This window comes from Hippichthys cyanospilos, chromosome 16, assembly GCF_059441005.1.
Source record: "Hippichthys cyanospilos isolate Australia breed blue-spotted pipefish chromosome 16, RoL_Hcya_1.0, whole genome shotgun sequence".
NCBI classification, from domain to species: Eukaryota; Metazoa; Chordata; class Actinopteri; order Syngnathiformes; family Syngnathidae; genus Hippichthys; species Hippichthys cyanospilos.
The window spans coordinates 15,381,390-15,403,382 of NC_142384.1; the positions used below are offsets into that span (position 1 = coordinate 15,381,390).

The 21,993-nt window shown below is 40.4% G+C and overlaps 4 protein-coding genes across 7 annotated transcripts; 2 read left to right on the forward strand and 2 right to left on the reverse strand.

Moving 5' to 3' along the window:
• The first annotated feature begins 128 nt into the window (after positions 1-128).
• On the forward strand, positions 129-1,464 carry tmem86b (transmembrane protein 86B). Its single transcript, XM_088438152.1, has 3 exons — positions 129-283; positions 377-620; positions 738-1,464. The coding sequence occupies exons 1-3, from the start codon at positions 233-235 to the stop codon at positions 1,187-1,189; spliced, it is 747 nt and encodes a 248-aa protein (XP_088294278.1). The 5' UTR covers positions 129-232; the 3' UTR covers positions 1,190-1,464.
• On the reverse strand, positions 1,319-4,217 carry hspbp1 (HSPA (heat shock 70kDa) binding protein, cytoplasmic cochaperone 1). Of its 4 annotated transcripts, none has more exons than XM_088438149.1 (8): positions 4,067-4,217; positions 3,535-3,658; positions 3,213-3,417; positions 2,902-3,126; positions 2,530-2,685; positions 2,263-2,359; positions 1,982-2,093; positions 1,319-1,755 (listed from the first exon to the last, which is right to left on the reverse strand). In XM_088438149.1, the coding sequence occupies exons 2-8, from the start codon at positions 3,652-3,654 to the stop codon at positions 1,675-1,677; spliced, it is 996 nt and encodes a 331-aa protein (XP_088294275.1). In that variant the 5' UTR covers positions 3,655-3,658; positions 4,067-4,217; the 3' UTR covers positions 1,319-1,674. The 4 variants fall into 4 exon arrangements, with proteins under 4 accessions (XP_088294275.1, XP_088294276.1, XP_088294277.1 ...); XM_088438150.1 differs by having other exon boundaries at positions 4,072-4,212; XM_088438151.1 differs by having other exon boundaries at positions 4,037-4,189.
• Positions 4,218-4,622: 405 nt separating this feature from the next.
• tufm (Tu translation elongation factor, mitochondrial) lies at positions 4,623-9,271 on the forward strand. Its single transcript, XM_088437102.1, has 10 exons — positions 4,623-4,722; positions 5,228-5,274; positions 5,387-5,525; positions 5,800-5,966; positions 6,067-6,336; positions 6,407-6,539; positions 6,955-7,059; positions 7,278-7,429; positions 8,113-8,232; positions 8,859-9,271. The coding sequence occupies exons 1-10, from the start codon at positions 4,686-4,688 to the stop codon at positions 9,024-9,026; spliced, it is 1,338 nt and encodes a 445-aa protein (XP_088293228.1). The 5' UTR covers positions 4,623-4,685; the 3' UTR covers positions 9,027-9,271.
• A 3,322-nt stretch (positions 9,272-12,593) lies between these two features.
• kcnj12b (potassium inwardly rectifying channel subfamily J member 12b) lies at positions 12,594-18,695 on the reverse strand. Its single transcript, XM_088437470.1, has 2 exons — positions 18,255-18,695; positions 12,594-15,339 (listed from the first exon to the last, which is right to left on the reverse strand). The coding sequence occupies exon 2, from the start codon at positions 15,295-15,297 to the stop codon at positions 13,978-13,980; it is 1,320 nt and encodes a 439-aa protein (XP_088293596.1). The 5' UTR covers positions 15,298-15,339; positions 18,255-18,695; the 3' UTR covers positions 12,594-13,977.
• Between the last annotated feature and the right edge of the window lie 3,298 nt (positions 18,696-21,993).

Sequence of the window (21,993 nt, forward strand, 5' to 3'; positions counted from 1 at the left end):
GTTTATTTCACCAATCTAGTCCCCTTGGAGAGGTCAAAGGTCAAGTTTCCTTTCACAACGACTCCAAACAGGGAGAAGGTTGATAATCAGGGTGTAATCACACAACAAGGATCAGTCTAAAGTTCATGGCTCAGATACACCAGTAGACAGCAGATATCATTCCGACTATAGCAGCAGACAAAAGGAAGGCTTGAAGCTTTTTTGTCTTTTTTCTCAGGTCAGTGAAAGCAGCATGGACATCCTTGAAACGGACGCCTACGACAGACGGCAGAGAAGAAACACGGTATTGGCGAATTTGTCATTGAGATCATTGCTAATGTTCTTGTGTTTTTTTTTGTTTTGTTTTACAAGCAGCGTCTGTTTCCCTCTCTTCCAGTCGTGTGCTCTGCTCTTCTCTCTCACGCCTTTCTTTTTGGCCTCAGCTGTGTATTTCTACTTGATGACTCCAGACTCCCCAGCGTCCATCATGCTGGCGGCTGTCAAATCAGCACCGACACTCCTGTTGGCGGTGGCGGTGCTGAGCTGGAACGGAGGTCAGAGTGTACTGGGTGTGGTGGGAGGACTTGTCTTCTCAGCTGTGGGGGACTGCTGCTTGGTGTGGCCTGAGCTTTTCCTCCATGGTAAGAAATATTGGGATTGAATAAAAAAGGTGGTAACCTTATCATTGTTATACTTTATTTACGTCATAAATGATGTCAAGGAAGCATTGTTGTAATTTTTTTTTTTTTTTTTTTTAGGAATGGCTGCATTTGCTTTGGCTCATCTTCTCTACTCGCTCACCTTCCTCTCATCACGCTACGAGACGTATTCTTCCTCTTCCTGGACTGGCTTGTTATATCTAATCCTGGTTGTGATTGCTGGAGGTTTTTACGCATACTTGTTTCCGTTTTTGCAGAAGGACCCAAAGTCAGACGTCTTAACTCCCGCTGTTGGGGTCTACGTCGTTTTAATCACGGTGATGGCGATGTTAGCCATCAGAACCCGTCGCGCATTTACGCTCTTGGGAAGTTTGTTTTTCATGGTGTCTGATCTGGCGTTGGCTTTACAACAGTTTAAGGTGACAGCGCCCGTGCAACATGGGAACACTGTTGTCATGGTGACATATTACTTAGCGCAGCTTCTAATTAGCGTTGGGGACATGAGGGCGGTGGAAACCAAAAATGACTTTGGAAAATGGAAGCGGTCTTAAGACAGTAATCTTGCAACACTGTTTGTTTTAAAACACTCTGAAAGAAACATGTCACTAATATGCATAACTGTCGGATGACAATGTTGAAATGTAATATATGGATTATTATAAAATGATGAATGTCTAAAATTTCTATGGAATAATTTTATTGACATTTTTGTATATGTGACACTATGTAACATCATATTTAAGTGATGAGCTGGTTGCTATCCAGTAAGTATAAAAATACTTTGTCGTTGTTTTACGAATAAATATACCGTAAAGAAAATTGCTGACATTTACACAGTATCTGAGTCTTGTTTTAACGGGTGAAAACTTAAGTGGCAACAATTACACAAATATTGAGTTTCAATATTGACATTTTGAAAGCTCGTGAAGTTGAATGACATGCAGCAAATAACGAATAAATGTAATCATTTTTACATTTTGAATGCATGTACGGTACTGTAGATGTACTAACATCAGACAACAAAACACATTTGAGGTCAGCGGTCCATTGCATGGTCGTCAGGCTGGCGTCCACCAAAACAAGTCCTCCTCAAGCGCTCACAGAATTCCAGTTCTTCCTGTTACAAAAGGAAAAAAATATACACACACACAAAAAACAGCACAGCAGTTAGTATGTACAGTTAATGAGAAAAGTTGTTTTTGTTCAATTATTAGCTCCCAAAGTACCATAGTACATTCTAAACGGTGTTTCGAGAATAATCGAGTTGAGACAAGGTGAGATGAAATACAAATTTCTGTGCTTTGTACCATTCAGGCATAAATTTATAACAGTTGGTGACAAACCTGACTTTCCTCTTTCCCTTGGAGTTCTCCGGCTCGCAGTCGCAATAACTCTTCGAGACCTAGAGACGGATCCCTACAATCTTCAACCCCCTTCACGCAGTCTTCCACAAGGCTGGACAGACACAAGAGACAACGTAATCTTTTTTTTTTTAATGTTAATTCTGCCTTTTTTTGTTGTTGTTATGAGTCACGGCCTATCCTAGCTCCTTCGGGCTAGAATCACGACCAATCATCAGCTCCCAATATGATGAAAACAGAAGAAGATTTACAAATTGTCTTACCAACACAAAGCGCCAAGGACATGCTCATGAAAAGGTGAGTGCGGCGCACGCAGCACCGAGACCAGCTGCTGCACCATCCCCATAGAGACCACTGTGCCTGCAGGAAAAATTAAGGTCACAAAGAAGCCAAAGACGTACTAAATAATACTGTGTACCAGAAACTAAAATTACAATTGTCGATAGATGCCAATAGATGGCAGTAAACCACCAACTTTATCAAATAAGAGCCGATCAATCATGGAAAACTAATCAATCATTTTTTTGTACCTTTCTGTTCAGGATGTGATGTCAGCAGGTTGAGTAGAAGGAACGCCGACTTTGTTTGGAGCTTCTCATCTTCTGACTGCATCCCTCTCATCAGCACTGAGAAGCCATCAAGGGCGAGAAAGGCCTCCAGTCCCGCGTCTTGCTCTCGAACCAGACCTGCAATTACAAAATGAGATGAGTTGGCTATTATCATTCACGTGAAATGTTTCACAAGGGGAATGTCATGCGATATGGAAGTTGCAATGTTTTTTCTGTAAATTTTGTTACATTTGTTCTACCCATGTATAATGCACATCCCTGATTTTAAGATTTTTTTTAATTGCCATTAGACATGAAAAATTACGGTAAGTCAACATGAAATACTGTACTTACATGAGACTGCATAAAGAGCTTTGACTCTGACGGTGGGATGGGGGTCTGAGTCTGTCAGCTGGAGAAGCTTTGGCAAAGTCTTTATCTTGAGCAAGTGATCCTGCACTTGTGGCATGTTTTGGGCACACGTAGCAATCAGCTGAGCAGCGCTCCACCTCAACCGACTTTGGGCATGACATAAATATTTGGAAACGCACAGGTCCAGGCCTCCCAGAACCATCAGGTCTGTGAAAATTGTGGAGACATTAAAGTTGCTGACTACCGCATATTACTCACACTATCCTTATATCGTAGTAAGTGATAATATTGACCTCTGGCGTTGTCAAGGTTCTCACACAAATCTGACAGCAACTCAAAGGCCGATTCTCGCTCATCATCTTCTTCTTCGTCATCTCTATCCCCCTCGCCGTTCACCTCCTCCTTGTTCAGGACAGCCAAGCACTGCTTCATCTGCTCCACTTCATCCATTTGTCCTTTGCAGATGTCTGCAAGGGCTTCCCTTAGCCACGCACTCCTCTGAGAGACAGATAAAAGAAATAAAACCCATCAGACTGATGTAACAATTGTGCAGAAAGTGTATGCACGTGTCTGTGTTGTCAAAATCTTCAGAAAGTCATTTTTCACATGACCAACCTCTTCTGAAATGGGTTCTGGGGGAGCAGGCCCCTCTGAACCAGAGCCAGCATCGATTGCCAACTGCAGGACCCCCTGAAGATTCTGGGGGTATCTTCTATTTTGTCTGTCTTCCGTCATGTCGCTTGCAAGGGAGAAAAAAAAAAAAACATCACGGGAATGTCAAACTGAGCAGGACATCTGACTCTTGAGCAGGATTCAGTACATACACATATTGTACTTTGTTGAAACTTAATGCACTGCTTATAAATAGGCTATAAATATTTGACTCATAATACGATTCTGACGCAAGTCAGAATACACCAACACTGACGTATCCTTACGCTGTAGTAAATTCACAATTCTAATATAGAGTATACAGTATCCAAATCAGCATGTATCGTGTACCTCGGGACAACAAAACAGTACGTTATGCAAACCGGTTCATCGTCGTCGGTAGTAGTACTATAGACAAACGGAATTCCATGCATTACTTGTCCGCAAACCACGAGTTAAGCTTTACCTTAATTTACATGTCAATTTGTGAATCTACCTTAACTTCAAAGACACTTGAAGTAATATCGAGCAAGAGTAACCACGGATCCTTTTGGATGATCCAAATAAATTACGCCCCTTCACACCGGAAGACACATGGAAGCGCTAGAACATTCTAGCTAAAGCAAGCGCATGAGTAGGGCTAGTAAGCTGCCATGATTACCGTAAAATTATAAATAAAATCGCAAGCGTCATTTGGAATTAAAGACTTTCTTTACTGTCTATCTGAAATCACAATATTTTTCATGCGTGTTTTTAAAGCTTATCACGATATGTAATCAAGCCTGATATAATTATATTCGATAAGAAATTAAGAAAACACTGGCCTATCTATTAGCGGAGTTAAGGTAAATAAATGACGTAAGCGTTGGTGTTGCTCAAAGAGTGCTAGTAAAAGCAAGAAGTTAATACAATTTTTACGTACGTTAGTCATCATTTAATAAATTAATCATGTTTATGGCTGATGATTGAACCATACTTGGATTTTATTTGTGTTTTAACTAATGACCATACTAGAACCAGAAAGTTTGAACGGAGAAAAGTTGGCAACAGTCTTGTAAATGCCCGGAGATTGAATATAACCTCTCGGCGGACTAGTCATCTTTGGACTATTCAAGATGGCAGCGCTTTTGGGACTGCGTGCTTGTGTCTCCGGTAAAATATCCCAATATTCTAATTCATTGATCGTGGGATGCAGTATTAGTGTTTTGGATTGTTAGGATTAGTTTGCGTCACTCTGTGCAGTTACGAACATGCTCTTTTGTAAGATTGCGATCTTAAAGGGATTGATGCTGTCTGCTTACAGCAGAGCAAGGTCACGTTACCGCTGATAGTATGCTAACAATACATATAAATAGAATGAAAACGTGATCAATTATTATATACTGAAAATTGAGGTGGTTTTTTTTTTAATTTGGTCAGGCAATGTACAAATTGGAGTCATTTTTATGAACTTCCCGTTTCAGTGTGTTTAGTAAACGACTACTTACTATCTAAGTGGTTTCATGTAATAATGCTTTCTGCTCAATTTAGTTGGATGAAGAGATGTGATTTTTACATTTTATGCCTGCACTGATTGAAACAAAATAGCATTCTGTCACACTGCCCAAACCTATTTTGTGTGATTTTATTTTAATCTCTTGCCTTTGTTTGTCCTCAGCTCTTCATTGGTCCTCACCAAGCCTGGTGCAGAGCTCCTTTAAGCTGGTGAGAATGCACACAAACTATTCTGTGCAATGTACCGAGTAAAATACTTCAGCAGTATTGCAAATCATACAAATCGTTATGTGTACTGAGCTTTAATTATTTTACATTATAGTGTGCCGTACCCCTGAGTCGGCGGACCTTTGCTGCAGAGGCAAAGAAGACTTACAGCAGAGAAAAGCCCCACGTCAATGTTGGGACCATCGGGCATGTTGACCATGGCAAGACCACGCTAACTGCAGCTATCACAAAGGGTAAGGATGTATTAATGCATTGTCTTTTTTGAAGCACTGGCTCAATCATGGCAGGAAAATGTCAAATTAATATTTATGATAGGAAATTATGAAAATAAAGACGTATTTAATCCTTCCAGGATCAGTGGTAGCTACTGTGACAATATTAATAACAGTTCATGTCAGTTTATTGTTGTTTTACCTATATTGTACTTAGCAGCCAGGATGGAGATTTTATAATGGTAGAAGACAAATTGTATTCTGATTACCGCTTAGTTTCGTATAAAAATTTCAGTACTTGCTGACGCCGGTGGTGCCAACTTTAAAAAGTACGAGGAAATTGACAACGCCCCAGAGGAGAAGGCACGAGGAATCACCATCAACGCTTCCCATGTTGAATATACGACACCCAACAGACATTACGCTCACACAGACTGCCCTGGTCATGCTGACTATGTCAAGGTAAGCCGTATTACAATTTTTTTTGTGTCTTGAGACAAAATATGACATGACCAAATTGAGATGAGTCACCACAGTATGTAATCCCATGTTCTCTTTTTAGAACATGATTACTGGCACTGCTCAGATGGACGGCTGCATCCTGGTGGTGGCGGCCACAGACGGCCAAATGCCCCAAACGCGGGAACACCTGCTCCTGGCGAGGCAGATTGGCGTGGAGCATGTGGTGGTGTTCATCAACAAGGCGGACGCGGTGGACGACAAGGAGATGCTGGAGCTGGTGGAGATCGAGATCCGTGAGCTTCTGACGGAATTTGGCTACGACGGCGATAACACGCCCGTTGTGATCGGCTCCGCCCTCTGTGCTTTGGAGGTCAGCGAAGGCATCATCTGGTTCCAGTCGCACTGAGTCATGACCGAAACTTTGTGATGCTTCATGTCAGGGTCGAGAGCCAGAGCTGGGCGTCAACGCAGTCATGAAACTGCTGGAGATTGTGGATTCTTACGTTCCGTTGCCCAAACGGGAACTGGAAAAGCCGTTCCTTCTGCCTGTCGAAGGAGTTTATTCAATCCCAGGTATGACCAAGTATAAATCACGCCTGGGCAATATGATCGTATGAATCATATATGATCGTGACTGCGATGATTTTAGATTCACCGTAATCAGCTCTTAGCATATTTACTCGGTCAAACATTAAGTGGACACGTGTTACTTGGTCTTCTCTGTTTAATGTTATTTTCTTTGCTGGTTGGAGTTAGATTTTGCCCCCTTTTAGACAGCAAAAAATAGATTAATTAATGTCTGATAGTCTTTGAAAACTTAGCGTTATTGATAAGACAAAATATTTAAGGCAGCTCTTTTAATTCAAGTGGCAGTACTGAATTAATAAAACACTAATATATAAAACATGATTTTTAGATTCAATGTTTTGCAATGTTCTTACCGTAGTTTCATATGTATTTAACATATTCTGTTTGTGTCTACGTTCAGGCAGGGGAACGGTAGTGACCGGAACCATGGAGAGGGGCATCATCAAGAAAGGGGACGACTGTGAATTTGTGGGTCACAATCGTAGCTTCAAATCTGTAGTTACAGGTAAGTGACATTAGGGCGGAAAGACAAAAAAGACCTCACTGGAGACTAGCAGATAAGATGTGCTTTCCATTGAGGAAAAAAAAAAAAAAACAAAGGCTGGATTTACATTGCTTTATTTGACCTTTTCAAATTTCGAATGATTCCAAAAGACGAGAGCGAAACTTAAATAACATAATAACACATTTAAGAGTAACTGATATTTTTGCTGGTGGCCTCAGGTATCGAGATGTTTCATAAATCTCTGGATCGGGCTGAAGCTGGAGACAACCTCGGCGCTTTGGTGCGAGGCCTGAAGAGGGAGGATGTGAGGAGAGGGATGGTAATGTGCAAGCCGGGATCCATCAAGCCTCATCAGAAAGTCATGGCTCAGGTTTGGAACTTATAATATATCGGCACTGTCTTGCAGAAAGTTATTTTTTTGAAATTAGGTCGTCAGTCCCTACCATGTCTATCGACTGGTGAAAGAGCTTGAAAGTTGCTTCTCTTGAATGCAACGTACAGTAGCGCTCAAAGGTTTGGAAACGCTTTCAAATCAATCTCAAACTGTGAAGGGAAAGTCATAAAACATAATCTACATCATAAATCTGAGAAAACACATGTGCTGTCATCTGGGCTGAAGGTGCAGACTTTGAAAAAATCTTAATTATAAAACACACTTGGTTCTGATGAACTTTTTTCAAGCAAATAATTCCATCAATATTCCTTTATAATTGGAATGACTTAAATATAAATTTACAACTGAAGAAGTTTAAAAAAAAAAATTAAAAACTGACTTAAATGTTACAGTATTTTCCAAATATTTGCTTGATACTGTAAAGTAAAATAATATGAACAACAAAAAGAATAGATATTATTATTGCAAGGAAGCTGTTTTTTTTTTTTTTTAATTTCCTGAAAAGCTGTCATTTTGACAATACTGGACATGGATTCTGCCCGACAGTGATAATATCTTAACTGTCACGGTGAAGCCCCTAATGTTTTTACATCGTTGTTCCCCCTTTCACCAGTAGGGGGAGCACTTAGCTTGTCTGACGCACACTTAATGCATTGTAGGTCTACATTCTGAGTAAAGAGGAGGGAGGACGACACAAGCCCTTTGTGGCCAACTTTATGCCCGTCATGTTTTCCTTTACGTGGGACATGGCCTGCAGAGTCTCTCTGCCCTCTGATAAGGTGTGTTGCTTATGTGTTTGTTTATTTACTACTGAAGGAAAAGAGTCAATTCTACTCCATGAACGTTATGATCTTTCACATTCTTTGTATTATACGATCGCTAATGGTACTCACTGTGGCATTGGATAACTTTTTGCTACCAGGTGTCTTGAACACTTGGAAGAGTTATTAGATAGATGTGAATTTAGAGAATTTACAATTAATAAGCTTACAATACATCTTTATTTATACCGCGCTTTTACGCCAGCTACAGCTGTAACAAAGCACTTTAGAAAATTTAGCAGTCAAAAACATTTCACAACAATACAATAGAGCACATAACATATTTATGAATATTAATGATTAGGTTACCGTATTTTTTTATATTCGTAACGCCGCATATATTATCTTGCAGTTAACAAGGATATCCTTGTTGTAATTGAACATGTTTTGGATGGCTAGTTTGGATGGTTCTTTGTAATTTATGTGGACTTAATAACAATCGTTATATTAAGTAAATGGGTTGGTAAAAAACTCCTGATTGATAAATATGATTTTTGTCTTCATTCAAACATTCAGTTTAATGCACGTCCAGAGAGTTTTTTTTGTTAACGTTTACATTACCCCTTTTGCAAAATCTATTTTAGGAAATGGTGATGCCGGGAGAGGACACCCCTTTGATACTCACGCTCCGACAACCAATGGTTCTTGAGAAAGGTCAGAGGTTCACTCTCAGAGACGGCAACAAAACAATCGGCACTGGCCTGGTGACGGACATCCTGACAATGACAGACGAAGATCAGTGGGTCTCATAAGAAAGCGTTTGGGGAACTGGGGTGGGTGGGAATGGATGTCAGGGATTTAAGGGCGGATGGAACTGTATGAAATACTGTAAACCTACAAAATTGCTAATATACAAGATGCATTACACACGTCATCATCTGTTATGTTGCGATATTCCATTCAACCAAAACATTTGTGAAATTAAGCAAGTGTTGGTTTTGGTAAAGCACCAGAATGCTTTATGTCATTTATGTAATAAAAAAATATTTAAAAACCACTTCAGTTTCAATGTTTTCCCTTTCGCCTACGAGCAAATACTTATGTCAGTACTAAAAGTTAACACATGGGGGCAGCAAAGAAGCACAAAGACACTGAGCTCTGTCCCCTGTTGACTCCTTACTAAAATGCCCTTTGTGATTGATTGATTCATTCATTGATCCTTTCATGTATTAATTTGTACTTGTGAAGCCATTTTATTGCTTTTCAAAAATGAAACGTATTTTGAATTTAATTCCGTCATATTTTGCTTCCTTTGGTCACAAGATTCCTCTCCAAGATTCTGGCAGATGACGTCACGTCGATGCGCCGCTTTTTGGAAGCAAAGTAAGCAGTGCACCTGCTGTCAAGTCGTTTTTATTGTTAAATTTAGGTACAGTTGTCTCAACAATACACAAAAGCCAAGGACAAGGTAGTGATAAATACATAATCCTCACGCAAAATATCGTAATTTCATTGCTCTTGCAGGCATTGCCTAGTTCCACTGTGTTCTCAAGTATTTTTTTCAGCCCCATTGAGGAAACTCCTGATTGTTTGTTTCTTGAATTAATATGACGTGTCACTAATTCATTGTTGGTATTCACGTGCAAATGCAGAGCTGAAATTCAGGAAGACAATGACAATTAAGGTCCACAATTGTTGAAATAACATTACAAGCATCAATTGAATCTTTAGATTAAAAAAAAAAAAAAGTGGGGTACCAATCACCAGCCAACACAAGTTGTGATGCATTAAATTTATATTAATTAATATATTGATGTTATATTAAAAAGAATGGAAAAAACAGCATCATCATGTGAGTCACCACCCCCTTGCCCTAATGTCATTTCCAAAGCAGAGCAATCATAGCAATCCCCTGATATCATGCAAATATTGAATGCCACTTAGGAGCTATTAGTGGCAATGACACCATCTGATTGAACGCTAAATGTGACTTTGACCTTGTGGATGAAGTCCAATATTTCATTTAACTATGCTCTATGATGGAGTTTGAATTGCTTGGGAACTTGAGAAAACTTCTCTGAGGTGATCAGATGTGTGTGATGAGTTGTTGATGTGCTCCTGTGGCGCGTTACTCCGCTACCTTTTTTTGAGCACCATACTTATTCTTTTGAAGACTTTTTACTCTCCATTTTATCAATATAAGAATCTTTTTCTTGTCTTTTTTTAGAATCGCCATGAACAAACAAGAAATTCCCCATCCTGACTTCAAGACTGGTGATGAGCGTGAGTTCTTTTTGTCACCTCTGATGTACTCTTTGCACCCCGCACAGGAAGTTTGTCAACTGTGTTTACTGGCGGTATTCGAGTCAATACCTCCTCTTGTAATCCAATCGGCCTGTTGCCGCAATCGCATACTGTAGGTGTGGACTGGACGCAGCCGGTATTTGTGAGTGATGTGCTCAGCTGCACATCAGCACGTTCCAGGACTATGAACGTAAAGCAATATGAGCAGACAGTTAATATGTTTCGGCGACCTTGATTCTTCTGCTGACTCGATAGTACGCCGCTGACCTCAATGGAGCTGCCGTTTTGTGTTTGCGGAGTCATGTTTGGACTGTTGTCATTAAAAAGAAGCGGGACAAGGATGTCAAAATGGCCTCAGTGTGTCACCACATATCGGCAAGGAAGAATTAGTCAGATTGTTTTTCCATTTTAGTATCGGTGGCCGGTATCGGTGTTATTCTCGCCCATCCTTAATTACTGTCAGTATCACATTTACACGCCAAACCAGTTCTCAATTTTTATACTCAGCCTCCCCTTACGATCAAAATTTCTTTCATTCCCGTTCCCATTTTTCAAAACGTTAAACTGTCTGCACCCTCAGAAGAAAAATGAAGAAAAAAAACAAACTATCCAATGTGAATCGGATAGTGCGACATTAAATAAAGAAACAGTCCCACATGGGAAAAGATGTTAAGATTGATTGCTTGACGGCTCGCATCCAAAGACCAAAAATGACTTTCCCCTGACATTTTCAACAAGGGCATTCATTTCCCAAAACACTGGCTGATATTTCACTAACATGTTGTCAGTTCATTCCCATTAGAGGTACTGGAGAGTGCAGTATCCAAAATATAAACTTTCCAACTCTTTTCATCTTTTCATCAGTCTTTTATTGTGGAGATTTTGGCAGGTCTGTTATCACTCACTGGAAGGTGCTAATTGTACTCCAGCAGCCTCAACAAAGAAGAATTGTGCTCGCGTCATCTGCAGGGTGATAACATTCTTATGTAACTTCTTAGCTTAGACCAAATGCTCTCAAAACGCCAGTGAGTTTCATTACCAAAGCACAAATAAGTGAATATAAAGGAAAATAATTGCTAAACTTCCGATTCCTAAATAGAAACCCGGCGATATAGTGCTGATAAAATATTTCGTGATGATTGCTTAAGAACAAATCTTTACGCTTTTAGTATCATTTCAGTGGTACTTTTTCAGCCTCCACCTCCTTCTGACATCTGCGGGCAACCAGTGAAGAAGACGGATTGTTGATATAATTAAGGCTGCGGCCCACTCTTTATGTTGGAAGAGTGACTTTCCGCAGGTTTTCCTCCTCCAACTCTGGGTAGTGGGTGGGATGCATTTCTTTATGTTCTTGATATGCTTACATCACACTGCACATCTCAGACAACACTGTCAACATTCTTATGGTAGAGTTTGCAGATAAAACTACAGACTATCGTAATGCTATTGTATTGTGTGTGTGTGTGTGTGTGTGTGTGTGTGTGTATATATATATATATATATATATATATATATATATATATATATATATATATATATATATATATATATATATATATATATATATATATATATATATATATATATATATATATATATATATATATATATATATAATTCCCTACATGCATTTTCTAGGAGACTTTGAAAGAAAACGTCAGATTCCTCCCGATGGTCGAAACTAAAGATTGCAGCCAGCGCTTCCGTCCCGGGCTGCTCTTAAGGTCACAGGTTAGTGAACCCGCGTCACAGTTCTTCCAAGTGTAGTGTGACCATAGCAAAGATGTTTCTGAAAGGTTGCATAAGAGTGAAAGAAGAAACCTTTGACCTCCATAAGACACAGTCACCCAAAAATTCTGAAGCTCCCATGCCTTGCTCTCTGTTTATCTATGCCCGATGAGAGGAAAACAAAACCAATGGCTTCCTTTGCCATGTTCTTTTTTTAGTTAAGGGCCTAACATGGAAACTTAGTTGCATGGCAAAGTAATATTGTTTCAGACTAATTCTATAAGCAAGCAATTGCTATCATCACTGGGGGCAAAAAAGCCAATGACCAAAAACAACCAGCGAGAAAACAAAAAAAAGAAGCATGTTTATTTACAGTGCAGACTTAATCTTATGTAGTACACATTGAATTCTTCATGTCCTGGATTCTGCTTTTTGGTAAAAATGGCAAAAGCATTCATTTTCCAGAGAAAACCTTTCTTATTTTCAGCACAGGTCAGCAAGCTAAAATACAAATGTGTACAGCTGTGCTGAAACGGCATTCTGCTGCACACAGGCCAAAATAACTAACATGGAAGGGAAAAAAAAAGAAAGATTTTTGGCCTTTTGATAATGGGTTATTTTGATTATGTCTTAAGTCTCTCATATTGACAGAAAAAGGCTTTTTAAGTTGTACATTCTCATCAGCCTAATCTTCGAAATGGCTCAGAATGTTGTACAGTACCATCGGAGTAGATTTTGATCGAAGTTGCTTCCAACCGTGTCAACCGTGTTAAGCGAAAGACCACTCTAGCTGAGATCATTGCTAGTATTGTTAGTAAAAACACGCTTTAATCAAACAAATCATTGCTCACAAGGTGGTGTACCTCGTATGTTTAAAATTTTTTCTATAGTTGAAAATGGTTAATTCTCATCATCGCAGTTTCCCTTATGGCCCTTTGGTCACTGCTAGCGGTCTTGTTTCTATATTACGCTTACTTTAAAGCTGCAAAGTAGACCGATATTTGTCATTCAAATGAGGTCATTGTGCCTCAAATATGGATTTAGCTACACATATGCAATTGTAACAGATTAAACATGAAAAAAAAACAACAAACAAACAAAAAACAGCTCCATGCATTCTTGTCACACTTTTGGTTGAGGTCTGTGGCGAACACACGGCTAGTCTAATGAATACCATTGAGAAGTTTCATTTCGATATAAACAGGGCTTTGACATCCTCCTTGTGCAAATGTTGAAGTCGATTGAGGAGTTTCATTCGGGCAAAAGTGCTGCTTTATCAGCAACGTGGTAGGCCCAGACAGAGTTAGGGTTAGGATCACTTCTTAGTCATTTGTGATAAATGTTCTCACAGACAGCAACAAGCAAGCCTTTAACCCTTTCGTGTCTTTCATTCCTATATACCCAAAAACACATCATTAACACTTTCTTAAAAGTAGATAATTCTGCTGAATGTCTCTTTGGGCCGCCACAACTTAAGGATTTCGACTAATATTTTATGAACTGTATTATGGTTTCATATGAAATTCCAACTTAGTTTCGTAAATCTCTTATCTATTGCCATATGTCCAGATTAAATTCAATAAATTCCCATAGAAAGTTGTCCACTTTGGAATTTCTCAGACTTTTGCAACCCTGTGAATTTTCCAGTCATGCACACCCTATAAGTAGTTTGTGTGATGTCTTTACATGCGTTTTTCTCCATCCGGCAGCAAAACAATAGAAACGTCCACCTCAAATTTCCGACTCTACGCTGGATGATTTTTGATCACGTTCAGAGAGCTCATCCAGCAGGGCCGTAGAACACTGCCTGTCTTCGTCTTTGTCAAAGTCTACCTCGTCCTCATCCCTGCCGATGAAAGCCAACTCGTTCTCATAGCAGAAGGAATTCGCGCCGGATGCGGGGAACTTCCTGTCCTCCATGTCCCTGGCGCTGCACCTCGGGGTGGACGGCACCTCGAAGGTCTTGTGGAAGTAGGCGTAATCTATCCTGTATTGGCTCTTCTCCTCGAAGATGAGCGGCTCAAAGCGGTGACCCCAAAGAACCTCCGACGACAGGTAGGAACTGCGCGCCTGCGTCGTCATGGCGGTGGCTTCCACCAAACCTTCCAATATGATGACGATCTCAAAGTCTGACGTCTCCAGATCTTGTTTGCTGATGCCGAACAGAGGACTTTCTTCATCGATTTCGTGGATGACAGTGATGGGCGCCACCAAAAAGAGGCGATCCGTGCCTCGGTCGTAGCCTACGTTCATGTCGATCTGATCCAGGGGGATGTACTCGCCCTCCTCCGTGTAGCGGGGCTTGACCATCTGGGCTCGGACGTGAGCTTCCACGATATGGCTTTTCCTCAGATTGGCCACCCTGAACATGAGGCACAACTTTCCGTCGCGCATGGCGATGACCGCGTTGCGGCTGAACAGGAGGGTTTCGGCTCTCTTCTTAGGCCTGGCCATCTTCGCCATGATGGCGCCTATCATGAAGGCGTCGATGACGCAGCCCACGATGGACTGAAAGACCAACATGAAGACGGCGGCGGGACATTCCTCCGTCACGCATCGAGCTCCGTACCCGATGGTGGTCTGGGTCTCGATGGAGAACAGGAAAGCGGCCACGAAGGTGTTCACCTGCGTGACGCACGGTACGAAATCGTCATCGTCCGAATGAGGCTCCATGTCACCGTGCAGGAGGCCGATGACCCAGTAGGCCAACCCGAACATCAGCCAGGAGACCACAAAGACCAGGCTGAAGACCAGGAACATGTAGCGCCAGCGTATGTCCACGCAAGTGGTGAACATGTCCGAGAGGTAACGACTGGACTTGTCGTCCATGTTTGAGAAGTGAATGTTGCACTGGCCCGTCTTGCTGACGAAGCGGCTGTGCCTTTGACGTCTGGTGTGGATCTTGCCATTGCCGAAGCTCCCCACGGCCGGCATGCTGCTCAGTCTCAAGCCTTCTTCTTGGCGCGATAGGAAACCGTGCTGGTGGGCTCTTCCCACGTTCATGCCTCGGCGAGGACGGCCACGCGCTTTCACGCAATCGGGCTGACACATACACCACGGGCTGGGCTCCGTCCAACGCCGACTGATAGTTCTCTGAAAAGGAAGGCATTTTGAAAGTCATTCTGATAGATTAAACATCAACATTTCGCTCCAAGGCAATTGTCGGTCTACTTATTGGCTCCGTTGCTCATACATGCTAAACGGCTCGGTTAAATATAAATATACGGGTGAAAAAAGGACTAATTTTTTTTAGCAAGTTTTCGAGGTTGCTTTGCATGAAAGAACTCCATAAATGGGTCATTTTGTCCAAGACAACCTCAAACTTGTGTTGCTATGTATGAAACAAACCTCATAGTTGTGTCCAGATGAGCCAAATCCTGGGTGGGTTCTTTTTTGAGCGTAGATAGTATTTATTAGGGATGTTCGATACCGCTATTTTTTTAGATCGATACAAGTACACAACCGATAGTCACATATACCAATTACCAATACCATCTACGATACTACTAATGCTTTTGACAATGACATAATTTTAAAAAAAGACCAATATATTATTATGCTATATTTCACTATAAATAATATATAACGAATGGCCATTTTGTATTCTTCTATTTTCTAAATTCTGCAGTACTTTTTCATCGTAAAACCGCTTCATGTATTTTTTTGAAATCCAATAAGAACATCAGACCTAAATATATATTTGTCATCGTCCCTTTTCTGCTGGAGGACTCTCAAGCATTTTCTCCAAACATTATATATTAATAACACAAATGTGACCCCTTCTCAGCATTGAGGCCCCGCCCATTCAAATGTCCGCTCACCCTTGCTGTACACATCTAATGGTTGATGATTTAAGTCCTAAATGGTTTCCTCAGTAACATTGCTCTTGCTGTAACGGTCCTTGTATCAATTGATAAAGCCTTCAGAAGATAGATGCATACCGGAGTAAGCGTCGAGATGGGAAAGCCTGATACGATGGAAAATAAAGTTACTTTCACTTCAGCGAAAGAAAATATGTTTTTCCGTAGAACAAGGTACAGAAATAGCCAGCTAATCTAATGCGCTGCCACTTTATGTGACGCGTCATCTGTTTCTCACAGCTGGCAAAACTATTAGGCCGGAGCCACTGATGAGGCGCTGTCATTCCCTTGTGAGAATGTGCCGGAAAAAAGATAGGCCACCATAACTTCAAATACAAAGTTTATGCAAGTGCTTCCAAGCCGGAGGAAATGATCAATTCATTGTAACAGATTATTCAAGTTTACGTTTGTTCTTTTCAAGACCAAAAATGTTAATATTTAGTTGTATTGCTTTGACGTTATGATTGTATTTCTTGATTTGCTTTTCTTTATTTTTCTGCTGATTGGTTTGGGAAAATCAGACAGCTCTGCCCCCCTGCTTCCCGATAAAGGATTTAGGCTAATGTTATTACTTGTCTGCTCTTTGGTCATAATTGGACGGTCACAAGATTAAAAGTCAGGGAGGCGTGAAATTGAAGGTTTGGGACACAAATCCAAAAGTCGTTTATGTTAATGTAGACTAAACCGGTGATATAAAATGAAGTCACGGGCTACCTGTCTCAGTCTTGCGTGGAAATTGCACTCATTTGACGTCATCAAAACTTTACCCCATTAAGCTGCGGGGACCCTAAGGACGCGGCTTTAACTGGGTCACTGCAAAACGACACGACGCTTGGCGCTTTGCTTTGGCTATCATTTGGTTACATCCGACCGTCCAAGATGGGCTATATGCACTCTATTGCTATGTGACTGGTTGGTTTATCCGTCGTGAATAGGATGTGTTGATACCGAGTATTGAGAAGGGGGAAAAATAGTCTATCTGCATGTATTTATTTACTTTTTTACAAAAACTACCCCAACAGAAAACTTTTCAGATGCCTAGGAAAGCAGCAGTTTACACCTGAGGTCCCCAATCACCGGTCTGTGGCCCGGTACTGGTCCGTAGATAAACTGGTACTGGGCTGCATGGGCCTTACCCGAAATAATGATGATTGGAACTGATTTTGTTACCCTTTTGTGCTTTGTTTGACTTGAGCTTTGTTTTTTGATGCCACCTCTGGTCACTGTTGGTATTACATTTCGTAGTGAGGAAGGACGGTTTCTGTTGAAAGCAGTCACTGTTGGTGATGCACATTTTTTTGTTTCGCGGAAATTTGGCCCCCGAGTGTTTGTAACATATATATTTTTTTTAAGAATAATGTCATTTAAACATATGCCAAAAAATTTGTTTGTTTGTAGATTCAACAACTTGTAACTGCGGATAACATGCTAACTAATATTCATTCTTATCTTCGGCATCTTATATAGCGCTGCCTTTTAATGCGTTTAGCTCGTTAGCATTTTTGTTTGTGCCAGGTATTTCCTTTTGGTATATGTTAGCGTATGCAAAAGTTTGGCATTGATAAAAACTCATTTCCATGTAATTAACGTAGCTAAATTATGTATACTTGGAATTAAAAAAAAATAGCTATATTTTCCCTTTCACTGAACATTAATATTGACTCCGGTTTTTTGGCCTTATTATTGTCGGAATGAGCTTTGGAAAAAAATAAACTTAACGGTCTATCTCTATTTTTTTGTCTATTATGTAAAATCTGGCTTGTGCACCACCTCTCACCAAGTCAACTGCGAAAGGTTCCAGCTACCCGTGACTCAAAACAGGACAATCAGTAAGGAAAATGGATCTTATCACAACGCATCTTTGCCACAAGCAAATACGAGAACATGTTTACACATTTTGCTCCGCGTGGTTTATGGAATTGAGTATGCATACAGTATGTGAGTTAGTTCACACTTGCTGCCTCACTCTTCTGGTTGCTAGGCGTCAGGATGACGATGATTATGATGAGTGTCCTAGGTGCACTATTTTCTAATATAATATGCAAGAGTAACGGTCCTCTTGCTGCCGTCCGCTTAATGCCGCAGCAGGAATTGATTTAATCTTCTGCCGTCATGAATAAATGAATCCAAAATGTAAACACCGCTTACCTTCTGTGCTGGTTAAATGTTAATATCCCGCTGTCTTTCACTTGGAGAACTTGCCGTCTTTTGGGCAAAGTCCTTCATTTGTTCTTCTTTTATGGGTAGAACCACTCTATCCTCGTGAGGCAAAAAAGTGCATTGCCACACAACACCTTCATCCCCACAACTTTGAATGCACCTGTTCTTCTTCTTCTTCTGGTCACTGAGGACAGCATTACAACCAGAAATCTTTAAGCAAGTTCCTATTTGGTGGAGAGCAAACGTAAAACAATGAGAGGTACCTCTGATCAAAGCCTTGGATTTCCCAGCATGAATAATTACAAAAATTCTTATCCTGAATTAGAACTATTTGAGCTTACTGGACTTTGAAGTATAAAGAGAAGTAAAACAATCCTTAGCTTTATCTGTCATTTCCCTCCATGCGTCCGCAACGCTTTTCTTAGTTTTTCTGCTGGTCCCGATGAAGATCCTACTCTGTATCGCTCATCCACAGAATTAATGTGCAACGTTCAGCCCTCCCCTTCCCTCCCCTTCCCTCTCGTTCACTGTCGTGGTACATACTTGGCATTTGGAGACACGGCGGTTTTGCCTTACCGAGTGTGGCACCCGTTGAGAGAGCCGTAGCAGTAAAATCAAGCAGACCCCTGACCTCAATCGTCATTTTATCTTGATGCAACTGTTTACATTTTTTGTCTCAGGCCATAGCAATAACGGTTGTTTTAGTGCCTTGGGATGGAATTTTGGGGCAAAGGAACCTGTTGAAGTGAGTGGAGGAGCTTCATTTAGGAGAAATGAGTCCTTTGCTGCCATCTTGTGGTACCTTAAAGCAATTTTAGACATTTTGCGTGTGTGTTGGAACAATTACAAATGTACAATAAACCCTGGTGCGAGAGTACTCCTTCGTATTCAGAAGTTCCTGAGTATAGTGTGTAGTGCATGCTTATTGCATCAAAAGCTTAATTCTAACCTATTTGTGAAGAACCAAGTATGTATGTGCAATACAACATCTGCCAAACTGAAATCAATGACTATCATTTCTGAAATCACTATCAGTCCAATTTGACTCTGCATTGACATTTTTGGTGGTTTGCGGTCATTTTTGTGCTTGGATCGTGAAAAAAAATACGTTGAATTCTCAATTGATTTTTAATATTGTAGTCAGGGAAATAACTCAATTGTAACTTTTGTTTCCCTGGCACAAAAGATTGTCACGTGTCATATGGGTGATCTATAATTCATGTAATATGTAAAAGTGGTGGCCTCAACTTGTAATTGGGTTAGAAATCCTGTCAATATATGACAGGTCTGATGTGAGGGTTACAGCCAGCGGAACACCGCCTGCAAGTTATTTAAAGTCCGCGAAATGGGCCAGCCTGCATCCCACTCGGGACTTGGGCCGCATTTGACAACATTTTGATCACCTTTCAAATTAAAAGCACAAACAGTTTTCTTACACCAGCAATGTTAGGACATGCTGTTGTTTGACCTATGTGCCGGGTAATGTCGATAGTGTTTACGTTATAGTGGGGAGGGGCGCTGGTTGGAACAGCTATTATGTAAGAATGAAACCATCTGTTAAGGCCCATTTGAGCAGATCTCATGCTGGTCATGTTTTGTTGTTGGCTATTTCTCCACTTTTTGTTCCCGTTCTTTTATACTCTCCATGCACTTCATTAACATTTGGAATAACAGATTGTGAATCTCCATTTTATAAAATACCTGATCAACAAAAAATGCTAGCCTTTGGAATGTGTCTGAATTAGAGCTGATTTAAATTGATTTTCCTTTTCATAGCTTGATATCTATTCATAAAACATAAATGCACTTTCAATAGACACTTCCTTTATGGATATTGTGTCGAATCAAATAATTTGCTAATGGTGCGCTAGCGGTTTGTGCATTTGCCTCGCGGTTATCGAGTTCATGTCAACACTATTGATGGCTATGAATACAATGAGCCATTTGCAGCACGTTACTATTTTTATTTATGCCAGTTCTCGAAAAGAAACCTTCACTTTTGTCTTTTTTTTTTGCCTTTCGAGTGAGTTGGCTCTTTTACAGCACTTGCCAAATATCAATCAGCCTCATCATCCTCCATGCTGAGGTAGGAGATGTTAAACTAATGTTGGAGCTTGCCAAATGTATTTTTGCCTCTGGTGATCGTTGTAGGATATCCATCCATTGTCATGGAAACACTGACAAAATGTTGCACGGAGAACAGAGGATGCATGTGGGTCACATGCCTGTGTAAAGTCCACGTCTATGCTCATCACATGTCAGTAAATTCACTGCGAGTTGTCCTTTTGGCGGCCGCGCATCTGGAGTACCTTCCCCTAAGTGTTGTCGCTGGTTGCAGTCATTGATCTATGCTTTTCTAAATGGGACATTTATTTTTGTAGACTGTGCAGGTGCACCTGGTTGCTGGTGGATCTGGATCAGCCAATGATCAGTCATGAGGCCCGGGAGCTTTTGTGGGCCAGCTCAGCTCAGAACAAATCCCACGGGTGCATGCACACGGAGGTACGTGACGTCACGTACACACGCATCGGAAATGCAGAAAAAGAACTTTGAGTTGGATGCCACTTCTGGCAAGAAGTATTGCTTTTGTATTCATATTTTTTCAACCCCAAATAAAATACACAAGGATAGGGATGATTATTGCATGATCAAGAAACTTGATTTTGAGAATGCTGCACCTTAGGTACAAAGGCAACACATTTTCCTAATTTAGTGGCATGACAAAGTATAAGATGTTTAACAAACACAGATTTCAGGATGATGCAGTGCGGGTGTACACCGCTGCAAATTGCAACTGCGATGAAACTAAAAAATATATTACAAGCATACAGCAAAAGTCAGCAGTATTTAATTTGAAAAGGCAGACGTTCAGCACTGGTTCTTAAGCATGATTCATATACACACATATTACATAGCAAGACTCAAAATAAGTGTGCTATAATGGATGGATGGATGCATTGCTGTTTGAGACTTGAATTTTTGGCTTTGAATGACAGTTCATTTGTATGAATTTGCCGCAGTATGCTTTTATTTTGAAGTTGTCCCTTTGAGTGGTGTTTGTGTTCCCATTAGCTTGACTATTCTTGGCCGACACATTTATCCTAAATTGTTGCCATCACATTACAGAGCTAACAGCATCAGCAGAATGCTATTAAAAAAAGCATATTTACTGATTAATTATGCAAAGAAACTGCTTATCTGATAGGCTTTCATTGAATAACACAGTACAAGTCTCTGCTAGCTGCAAACGTGAGGACCAGACTCATGGTGCATTTGAATGCATTTGGACATATTAAAGTCAGACAGAAAAAAAGGCCATCAATCTTTCAAACATTAGTAATGGTTAATAATATTTCCTAACAAAAACATTGCTTGAGGTCCTTGGTATTAATCTGCAAAAACAAACAAAACAACTAATTGATTTCTTGGGATTTCACATTTCCCTCTCATATCGGGGAGTAGCGTCGAAACAAAAACACTGAAAAATCATCTTCCTCATCTTGTGTAGGTTGCGATGCCTCCTCCTGCTCTTTATTTAACATATCACCGTCCTCCTCCATGTCTGCTTAAATCATACTACCAAGATATACTGTATTGTTCAAATAGCTTGTCCTGCACCGTTATTTTAAGCTATACGACATTATGAAATACAAATATATATATATATATATATATATATATATATACAGTATATCAACGCTGATATATTGTACTGCAAACGTGTGTG